At 53.1% G+C, this 10,689-nt stretch overlaps 1 protein-coding gene across 1 annotated transcript in view; it reads left to right on the top strand.

Annotated features, from left to right (window-relative positions):
* The first annotated feature begins 6 nt into the window (after positions 1-6).
* SOGA1 (suppressor of glucose, autophagy associated 1) overlaps positions 7-10,689 on the top strand; it is a 77,710-nt gene continuing 67,027 nt past the window's right edge. Inside the window, exon 1 of the mRNA XM_012804191.2 lies at positions 7-363. Coding sequence (XP_012659645.1) covers positions 292-363 — 72 coding nt within the window. The 5' untranslated portion in view covers positions 7-291. The remainder of the gene's footprint in view (positions 364-10,689) is intronic.

The following is a 10,689-nucleotide window of genomic DNA, read 5'->3' as shown; positions in this document are numbered from 1 at the left end:
CCGCCGCCACCGCCGCCCAGCCTCACCGACAGCAGCTCGGAGGTGTCGGACTGCGCGTCGGAGGAGGCGCGCCTGCTGGGCCTGGAGCTGGCGCTGAGCAGCGACGCTGAGTCGGCGGCCGGGGGTCCGTCGGGGGCCCGCACCGGGCAGCCGCCCCAGCCCGCACCGTCCGCGCAGCAGCCTCCGCGGCCGCCCGCCTCCCCCGATGAGCCGTCGGTGGCCGCGTCGTCGGTGGGCAGCAGCCGCCTGCCGCTCAGCGCCTCCCTCGCTTTCTCCGACCTCACCGAGGAGATGCTGGACTGCGGGCCGGGCGGCTTCGTGCGGGAGCTGGAGGAGCTGCGCTCGGAGAACGACTATCTTAAGGTGGGGACACTGATGGGGGACAGGGAAGTCGCAGGAGGTGCCGGCTGTCACAGCCCCTTGGGCCTGAGGCACCAGCCAGCCTGCTTTCCCAGTGAACTAGCTGGAGAAAGGGGCCTAAACCCTTTGGGGACCACCCTGAGGTTGATTTAGGGCTTCTTTACCCTTCCGTCTTCACCCCCCAACTTTATTTGGGAGGCTGTCTCTTGAGGAGGAACCTGGATGAGGAGACAGGCTGAAGCGCCCAGATCTGGGGAGAGGGGGCTCAGGAAGCTCAGGAAGACTGTTTTGGAGGGTGCTTAGGTGCAATGCTTGGTCTGGGGGTGGGTAGTTAGAGAGGGGCTGCATCCCTGCTTTTTGCTGCTCAGGACTCCGACCCTAGGCTTCTTTCTGTGTCAGGTAGACCTGTGGCCTTCTGCTAAGGAGAGACCAGAAACGCCATCCTGAGCTGCAGGCCTGTCCCCGCCTGCCTTTTAGGGCGGGTCCAGTTTGAAAGCATGACATCTGGGAACATCCCCTTGGCTGGAGTCCACTTCCGCCCAGTCTAACGGTCTCAGAGCCTGGGAGAGTGATGTGGGAGAACGGGTTCAGAGGCAGCTTCCTGAATCCCAAGATGTTGTTTTCTGCCCTGTCTGGGACAGGTCTTGTGCACACAGCTGTCCCCTCGGCCCCTCCAGTGCCCATATCCTTCCCATGTTCCTGGGGAGAAGAGAGAAGCTGCCTGCCTGGCAGGGGCATTCCCTAAGCTTCTCTGGGAGAGCAAGTTTTGGCTTCACCCTTTCAGTGGACACAGGCACCCAAGGGATGCAAGCCAGCCTTTGTCTACCTACTGCCTGGCACCATGGCAGCTTTAGGGACAGCCCAACCCTTGTGTGTTGACCTCCGCCCTGGAGGCTGGGAGCTTCTCCTGCCAGTGGCCAGGCACGAATTTGGAAGAGACTGAAATGTTGCCTACTCTTGCCAGTTGATGGCCTGGCACAACCCCCAGAGAGCCCCTGGCCGAGAGCCTCTGGTTAATAGCACTCTGCTGATTTGTGTCCGCCCCATAGCACTTAACTTTTAACTTTTCGTTGTGGCTCTTCTGTCCACATTAGAGTGTTGGGTTTTGGCTCTGTTGTGTCTCTCTCTTATTATTTCCCCCCAGGATCTGCTATCCAGCAATGTATGCAGGAAATGCTTATGGTATAGAAGGACAAGGTCTGTCTGAATTAGGATAATCTACCCCTTCAGTCTTTAGTCTTTCCCCAAGCCTCAGTCCCCTCATCTGTTAAATGGGAGGGTGAGTCTTCCCAAAGACATTGGAGAGTTCATTCAGCTCTTACAGAGGCGAGGTCTAGTGGAAGGTGAGAGGAGGGAGAAGACAAGCCAGGAGGGTCTTTTGCTCCTGCCTTCTCAGTACTCTGAGCTGATTCCAGTGCTCACTGCCTGAGTTGACTCCCAGCTTCTCACCCCTGCCTCCTGGTGCCTGTGTAGTCTGGTGAGGGTCATAGAGCTTTGCATTAGGATCTCTCATGCATCTGTCCCTGTGGGCCTCTGTCCATCTTAGGAGGTGATCCTGTTCTGCCCTGAAGTCTGTTTGAGCCACTCATGGCTGTTTAGATTGGGAAATGGTCCCAGGAGGCTGGGGGTGGAGCCCATGGTCTCACAGGAGGCAGGGCCCAGCAGGGGACATCTCTCTGCCTGGGCCAGGCCTGGGCCTTTAATTTCTACCATTCATTCAGTGGTTCAGTCTTCATAAGCAAGTCTTCATGAGGCTGCTGTTGGATCTGAGGTCTGTAGCTCCCCGACTCTGTGATCTTGGGCAAGTTTATTTAATATCTCTAGACCTCAGTTTCCTAATTTGGAAAAATGGGACCATAACACACTTTCCAACCTCAAGGGTTAAGTGAGATAATGCCTGCAAACACTACTAGAGCAGAGTGGAATGTAGTGAACCTCAGATGAAGTAGCTGTGATCACTGCTATTCTCATTGGAGTGGTACATGTTTCCATGTGCACCTGTCATGTTCTCTTGTGGGTTCTGTGGGTGCAGAATAGATCCTGTTCTCCACCCAAAGCAGACTGGACCTTTTCTCCTGGCTCCTCATTCATTCATTTACTAGTTATTTAGAGCCTGCTAAATACTAGTGCAGGTCTGATATACAACTGTGGACAAGGGTGAAGTGTCTATTTTCATGGAGCTTTGGGGAGACCAGGATCAAACAATAGTTATATAATAAATCACAATACAGATCATGATGTGGGTAGGGAAGGGGATGGTGTGCTAAGAGTACATGAGGTGGGGGCTGGGCTGCCCAGGAAGGCTGAGAGCTGAAGGATGACATGACATTCAGCTAGCCGAATAGGGAGCTGGAGTAGGAACGTTCCAAGCTAAGGCAATTCAGAGAAACCTTGTTGAATTCAAGAACCAGAGAGGGGAAGGAGGTTGGATGAGAGAGGTGACCAAGGCCAACCCATGCAAATGCTCACTGTGTAGAAGTCAGTCCCTTGACTTCTATGGAGGTTTGTTTACCCTGGCTGTTAGCCTCACAAGGCTGGGTCAAAATCTAGAGACTGAGTGTGGACCACAAATACGGGGGTTGTAACAGGAGGTCTGTTCATTCCATGATGGGTAAACTGTGGCCAGATTAGGGGAGGGACTTGCTATAGGTCCCAGAGCTGGGTGTGGAGTCAGAGTGTGTTAAACTCTTGATGTTTCCTGGCCCTCTACTTAGAGGCCACTCTTAGAAGCCACTCTGCTTCTAAGATGCAGAAACTGAGTAACAAAGGATAAGACTCCAACTTCCTAGTGTGTCCCCTTCAGGGGCTGCTTGGGTTTAGGAGAGTCTGGTTGGTGGCCCTGCTTAGGCTCATCCCTCCCTCCCCCAGCTAATCTGGGGGCACTAGAAACTATCAACTAGGGAAGAACTCTCTGGAGATCTCCTGTCTTATGTGGCCTGCTCTGGGGGCCCATGTGACGAAAATGTAAATTGGGCAGCTTTCCCCAGTGAGAAGATAGAAGGAGCTTCTACAGAAAAGGTAGTGAGCTCGCCGTCTCTTGAATTATCCACAGAGAGGCTGGACGACCTCACATGCTTGGATAAACACATAGAGTTTGTAGAAAGCAGCTTATAAACTGTCCAAAATGCTGCTGGTTGTGGTTATTTGAGGAGTGTTTGGGGGAGATTTATGTAGTGACTATAGTTGAGTTGCCTGACCTTGGCTCTCTGTAGCCAAGGAAGTCTGAAGGTTATTAACTGCAGAGGTTCTGGAATTCTAAGATGCAGCTGTAGCTGCAGAGCAGACACATCAGCTGAGTTTGACCTTTAAAGCCTTGGTGGTCTGAGGTCCTCCAGCTTCTCATCACCACTGTTACTACTGTTACCCATGTCCATGTGGTGAGGACATGTGGGAATCTACTGGATATAGATGGAAGAATCTAAGAATTGGAGCCCATGGCTTAGAGACCTGACTCTGCTATCTACTGCGCGGCCATGGGCAAGTCACTTAGCCTGTCTGAACTGCTCTTTTTCAGCTTTATAATGAAGCTAATGGGACCTGCCTGGATAATCTCATGGAATTGTTTTTAGGAACCAGGAAAATACAGATAAATAAAACATTCTGCAAGGAGTGCAATTCTACATCTCACGAGGAATTATTATTCTTAGCCAATGAGCAGACAGGATGTCTGGGTGTTTCTACTTAGAGGAATTGGGAGAATGCAAGAGGGTGGACTTCCATAGCTTTAGAGTATTGATAAATCAGTAGCCACTCTAGGAAGGACAGCAAGGTGTGACCACATTCCCGTGGTATGTGTGGGCTCTGGGAAGTCAGACCTCCTTACATCCTTGATTCTAGATGTCAGCTCAGAAGGGCTCAGAGGAGCAGCTAAGCTACCCTCAGTTGCCATTTTACAGATGGGTAAATGAAGGCCCCGAGTCATACAGCTGGGATTCCAGCCCAGTTTGGTCTAACCCTGGGTCCTGTTCTTTCTGCATTGTGACCAGAGCAGGGAGCTTCTGGTTGCTAACATGTGTCTAGTCTGGGACACAGGTTGGTGAGAGGAATCCGGTCATGGGCCAGGCTCTAGGCTAAAACTTACTGGGGGCAAGTGATGAATAAGACATGCTGGGTTCTAGAGCCTGGGAGGGTGGCATGTGTGTGGGTGCAGGGTAAGGGATTAGCATGCCTGCCTTGGGGTGTGGGGACAGCCTTTTCTGTGTGCGGATGCAGAATGAGTGCACTGTAAATGTTCCTGCCCATCCCAGTCAGCGCCTTTCCCTTGCCTGTTCCTCCAGGCATTCATTTAGTCATTCCTTCATTCATTCACTTATACAACACATATTTTTGGAGTGCCTCCTGGGCACCAGGTGCTGTGCTGAGTGTCTGGACCTAGTGGCCATGAAGTAGGTCCCTGGATGTAGCTCCCAGGAGCTGTAGGGGAGGGTTCCAGCCTGTCTCTGGGTCATCATTATCAGTAGAGCCCTGGCTATTCCCTTCCCTGAGTCCCAATCTTCCTGTGGGGGATGAGAGGTAGCTTGGAAATGGCTGCTCAGAGACCTGGGTTTTTTAAGAATAAGCCTGGGGCAGGGAGGAGGGCAGCTCCTGCAAGATGGAAAATGTGAGCCTGCGGCTGGAGCTCCTAGGGCTGCCAGCATTCCTTGAGAACGGGCTGGGCCAGCGTCCCTGGGCACACTTTCTCTTGCTCATACAAATACACATAGACCACATACACGTATTCACAGCTCCAGCTCAGAGACCCAACACCCATCTCACACTCCCATCCAGTGACACCCTGATGTTGTAGCTTCCAGAAGCACGCCTCCAGACATATTAGGATACACACCCAAAGAAGCACACAAGCCCGTGCAGATACACAACCACCTGTCATGTCACTCCCACACATTACCAAACAGATACAACGGAGACTCACATCATCTAGGAGACCCCTGGGCACAGAAACACACTCTTAAACACACATCTTATACCCCAGACATACCTGGCTGTGTCCCAGAGGTAGACACACAGCTTAGGAACATCCTCAGACACATCAGAAGTACACATACACATGCAGGTGTGCACAGAACAACACAGGTGTTATACACACGTGTGCTAGTAGAATCCAAGGATGTCCACAGAGCCACCCGGCCCGGCTGCCACAGACACAAGCTCACCACCCAGGTACCTGCCCTTTCTACAAAGAGAGTGGTCAAGATTTGTACATCTATGCAAGGCTCACAGACACCCAACCAAGGGGACACTTATGGTGACATTCACACACAGATATGACACACAATCACACATACATAGGCAGGGACATAAGCATGGAGCATGCAAATATAGCATTTGCCAACAGGAGCCAGAGACTTACAAACCAGAATATCCAGACACACACACAGCCTGTGACATTTCTCCCCCACACAGAAACACAGGAAATCCTGGTCTGTGTCTCCCTGGAGCTAATGTGTACAAACTCCTACTGTTTGGGCTCCTCCACGAGGCTTCCTTCCACAGCTAGGAACAGTGCTGAGCATGGCCAGGGACTTGAGTTCTTGTAACCTTCTGGGTATGGGGGACTTAGTAGCCTGAGTAGGTTGAGCAGTGGGCAGATGGGGGCTGGGAGGTCTTGAGGTCAGGAGAAGCTGCAGGGAAGGCCCTGTTGCCCAGCACTGGGCCTAGGCTCCTGGGGCTGAGTGAAGTGGACCAATTGTCAGGCCTGTCCACAGGAGAAACTGCCCAAGGCAACTCCCTTCTAATCTCCTCGGAATTTCCTGCTAGCCCCTCTGTTCCCTTGCTGGGGGCTGTGGAGGGCCATGCCACTCCCATCCCTGGAAGATGCCCAGTTCTGACTGGGGAATACTAAGGAGGCCAGGGTAGAGGGGGCCGGAAGACATATGGGCACTTGGAGGACCTTAGCAGGCCCCCTGGAGGTAGCCTTAAGTGGCTGCCTCTGGGCCCTGCTCCTGGGACAGTGCCTGCCACCTTGTAGGGACTCAAAATACAGTGTATGCGATTGAATGGAAGGCAGTAGGCAGGGTCTGGGGGCAGTGCTGGGCCAGAGTCTGGGCCTGCTTGGGAAGGGCATTGGATGCTGAGCCCAGCCAAGCACTGTGACCACCCTGCTGAGGGTGGGGGCCTTCTTAACTTATGGCAAAGCTGGGAGCTGCCCCTTTTCCGTGTGTCTGCAGCACTGGGCACAAGGCCTGGCCTGACCCAGGGTCCCAGGGAGGGAGGTGGGGAGGGCTGTGTGGTCTCACAAGCAAACTCCACCTTTGGGGTCAGGTTCAGGGACAGACCTGACTTTGTCCTCTCCTTCCTGTGCATGATCTTCCTGTGCAGGGCCCTCATCAAACCCTAGTCTTCCTGCCTGTAAATGAGAGTTTAAACCTTTCTTGCAGGGCACCTGGAGGATTAGAGTTCAGGTATATGACACACCTAGCACCCTCCTGGGCCTGGAGGAAGGGAGGGAGCCCTATGCCCTCTGTAGCCTCTGGGACAGAGGGAATCCCCCAGGGGAAGGACTTGGCTAAGTTCAAGGCAAGGGTCTGACCAGCATGCAGGGTTCTAAGGTCATCCCTCTGTCCCCCCTGCTGTATGACCTCTTTAGCAGTCACATTCACTCCCCTCTGGTGCCTGACAGAGCTTGGGGCTGGGTTCAGGAAGGAGTCAAAGACTCTGGGGTGTCCTGGGGCAGGCCGAGCTCTGCAGATCAGTGCCCTGTCTGCATTCTTAGAGCTATCTCTGACCCTGGGGCCTGCAGGCAGTCAGAGGAGGTGGGAGCAGCAAGTCAGCCCTTTCCTGCCAGGGTCCAAGGTGGTCTGCAGCCTGGCTGACCTGGGCTTGGATCCTGGCTCTGCCATTTCCTTTCTGAACTTTCTCTTTATAGGCTTTAGACTCCACACCTGTAAAGTGAGGATCCTGATAGGCTTGTCCTGCATGTTGCTATGAGGATTAAATAAGAGGAAGCACATATGTAAGGGGATTAGCCAGGGTCTGGTTTCTAGCAAGGACTCAGCGGATCTTAGCCCTCATGATCTGTTATCTTCAGGCTTTGATCTGACCCCTATGAGCCCTAGGTCCTTGGTGGCAGGGACTGGGGCTGAAGGTGGCAGAGCCTTTAGCGCCTCTGTGGGTCTGGGCTCGGAGCCAAATCTGGGAGGTGCGCATTGAGCTGAACTGCATCATGGGTCCCCAAACACATCTCTCCCTCAGTGTCCCCCCCCTTTCCTGTTCTGTATCACTCTTCCCTGAATGACCAAGGCCAGTGCCTCAGATTGAGTAACCTACTGATAAGCCTTTGCTAATAGAGGGCTACCGTTAGGGTCCCTCATTCTAAAACCAAGGTGATTAATCTCCCATTGCCTGGGCCACAAAGAGGAGTTCAAACTCTAGGGAAAAAAAAATTGGGGGCCCCCCAGCAAGGCTGGATCAGCTAAAAGTCTTTATTCTGGTTTTGGCCCAGGCCTGCTATGAATCTTCTGGGCCCTGGTCAACTGCCCCAGACTCTCCCCTCCTGCCCCTCCTTGGCCCTGCCCCAGTGGCTGAGTAGTCTGTGTGGTCCTGCCTTCCACAGCCTCACCACCTCTGACACACCCCAGGCCTCTGTCCTTCGCTCAGGTTCCCTGCCCCTTCCCTTGGTTTCCTCCTCCACCTTGGTACATTCAGCCCTAGCAGCTCCTCTCCAGGGATGCTCTGGCCCGGGCTCCATACCTAGGAGCTCCACATAGGATCCTCTGGGGCACTAAGCAAGACAGTGATTAGATTGTCAGTGGGGTAATTACAAGTTTCACTTCACCACCTGCTCTAGTCCTGTGTGAGAGCAGGGACTTTCCAGGGTACTTAGAGGCCCAGGGAGGTTAAGGGGCTTGAAAGAGGTCACAGCCTATAAGTGGCAAGAGGCAAAAGGACTATGGTCTTGTGGTTCTCTTTCATGGATGCCAGAGAGGGAGAATGACACCAGCAAAGGCTCAGAGACATGACATGCTGGGGTGTCCCAGAGATGCAGGCCATGTGGCCCTGAGCCACTCTCCTGACTCTCAGAACCTCACTTTCCATCCCTAAAGACCTCATATCTCTGCTGTGAGCTTAGAGATTTGGCTGCTGCCCAGAGGTCATTTGAGGGATGTTTTAAACATACCCAGGTCCAAATCCTGCCTTCCTTCCTGTTCACATGGAAAGGACATGGACTGTCAGGTGCTTCTGCTGTAAGACCCCCTCCCTTTCCCCTGGGCCTAGGAATGTCTCCCTGCTCTGCTGGTGAGGCCTTTTAAACAAGCCAGCAGTGGCTTGGGTGGGTAGCAATCTCCAGGCACCTCCTCCACACAGGCATACACAGCTCCCTGATGGAGGGAGCATTTGTGGTCTCATGTGCAGAGCTATGCCACATCTGGGAGACTCACTCCTGACTAGCTGTGAAGCCTTCATCTTTCTGAGCCTCCTTTTGCTCATCTGTAAAATGGGGATAAGATAATAGCACCTGCCTCTAAAGGATCGTCATTGAGCAAGAGATATGGCTACTCAGTCTCAGCCTAGTGTCTATAACATGCAAATCCTTGTAAATGTTAGATACTATTAGTGTTATTGTCCTGTTTATAAGGACTGTCTAGTCTACCTTACGGGAGCTCAAACTGGACCTGAGTCCTGGCTGTGCCACTTTATGTGTGACCTTGGGCAATATACTTGACTCCTGCTACCTCAGGTTCCTCACCCATTGAAATTGCTTAGGATATGTGAACTGCCTGGCATGGGGAGCAACCTACTTGTTACGTAATAGTTGATGTTGGAGAGACAGGCCTAGAACCCTTGACTTCCCTCATTCCTGACCAGAGAAGCTCCTGGCATTCTTTCCCCAGGACCTTTGACTCAACTCCCCCCCACCCCCGCCCAAACTAAAGTGCACCTTCCATCCAAAGAGGCTAAGCTGGATTGAGCTGGGAGATAGGAGCCCAGAGTTCCTTGCTCAAGTCTGTGCCCTCAAGGGGATTATGGGATTGTCCCTCACCTCTCTTTAGGCCTCTGTGTCCCTGTCTAGGAAGGACTGGAGTCTTTGGGTTCTTCTCCCCTTGCTGCTGTGGCCAGAGCTAGAGGGAAGTGAAGCTCTGCAGGGCCTCTCACAGACCCCTCCTTGGTATCTAAGTGCAATGATCTCATCTGGGGCCTTGACAGATGCCTGGGGGATGGCAGAAGGGACAGCAGATGGCTACCCTGGCCTCTTGGGTGGGGCTGACATGCCACCCCTGTGGTCACTGCTGGCCCAGCCTGTAGATCAGCCCTTCCTGGCTGGCTTGAGTGTCCTGGGCCAAGGTGGGAGACAAGTGGCCCACAGCCAGGGTGGCAGATGGGCAGGCAGCCTGGGCTGTGACCCAAGGCAGGGACTGTGGTCAGGTGGAGGCTCCTGTTCCTCCATGGAGGGGTTGCTATCTTGCAGAGTGAGGGTTCTGGGCCCCTCAGCTCAGCTCTCATTCTTTCTAGGTCAGTCTGCCTATTGGCTGGCTAGCTGGGTTTCTGGAACCTAGGGAGGAGGTGGTACATTTGGGTGAGGTTTGGCATCTGGTAGGCTGTGACCTGGCTGTGGGTGGGCTAGGATTTGAGGCCTATGTCTTGGGTCCGAAGCCTCAATGGGCATTAGCTTCATATAGTCAAAGAATGAGATTCAGACATAGCAGCACTGCCTGGAAGGGGTTTTCTGTAGGGGAGTAGAACAGGGTGATACTCCTTGCCTCTAGGGCCCATTTATTCATTCAGCAGCTATCTACTGAGCTGTTCCTGTGTGTGCCAGCCACCGTGCTGGCTCTGTCCTCTGGAGCATCACCTCCTAGTGGTAGACAAATGAATAAAATAATTGGTATCATAGATAAGTCTGTGATGCTTAATGACACAAACAAAGGCAAGGTGGACAGTGGAGCCTGGTGGGGTGGGGAAGGCTTTGAGGAGGTGGCCTTTCAGTGGAGTCTTCAGGCAGGGCCTGGGGCCAGCAGTGCCAAGTTGGAGGGCAGAGAGATCCAGGCAGAGGGGATGGCAAAGACAGAGTCTCAGAGGTGGGACATGCACAAACAAAGAACCAAGTGGCTGGATGGATGAAGAGGGAGAGGTGGGCAGAGCTCAGGCCAGGTGAATCCTGTCGCCTATGATAGGGTTTGGATGTTACTTTCAGTGAGATGGAAAGTCATTAGAGGTTTGGTTTTAGTTTGCTCTTTGCTTTTTATTTATTTATTTTTATTTTATTTTATTTTTTTTGAGACGGAGCCTCAAGCTATCCTCCTGGGTAGAGTGCCATGGCATCACGCTCACAGCAACCTCCAACTCCTGGGCTCAAGCGAGTCTCCTGCCTCAGCCTCCCAAGTAGCTGGG

The sequence above is a fragment of the Otolemur garnettii genome, unplaced genomic scaffold (assembly GCF_000181295.1).
Source record: "Otolemur garnettii isolate 467f Iridium unplaced genomic scaffold, OtoGar3 scaffold00025, whole genome shotgun sequence".
Classification (NCBI taxonomy): Eukaryota; Metazoa; Chordata; class Mammalia; order Primates; family Galagidae; genus Otolemur; species Otolemur garnettii.
This window is presented reverse-complemented; position numbering and strand designations above follow the sequence as displayed.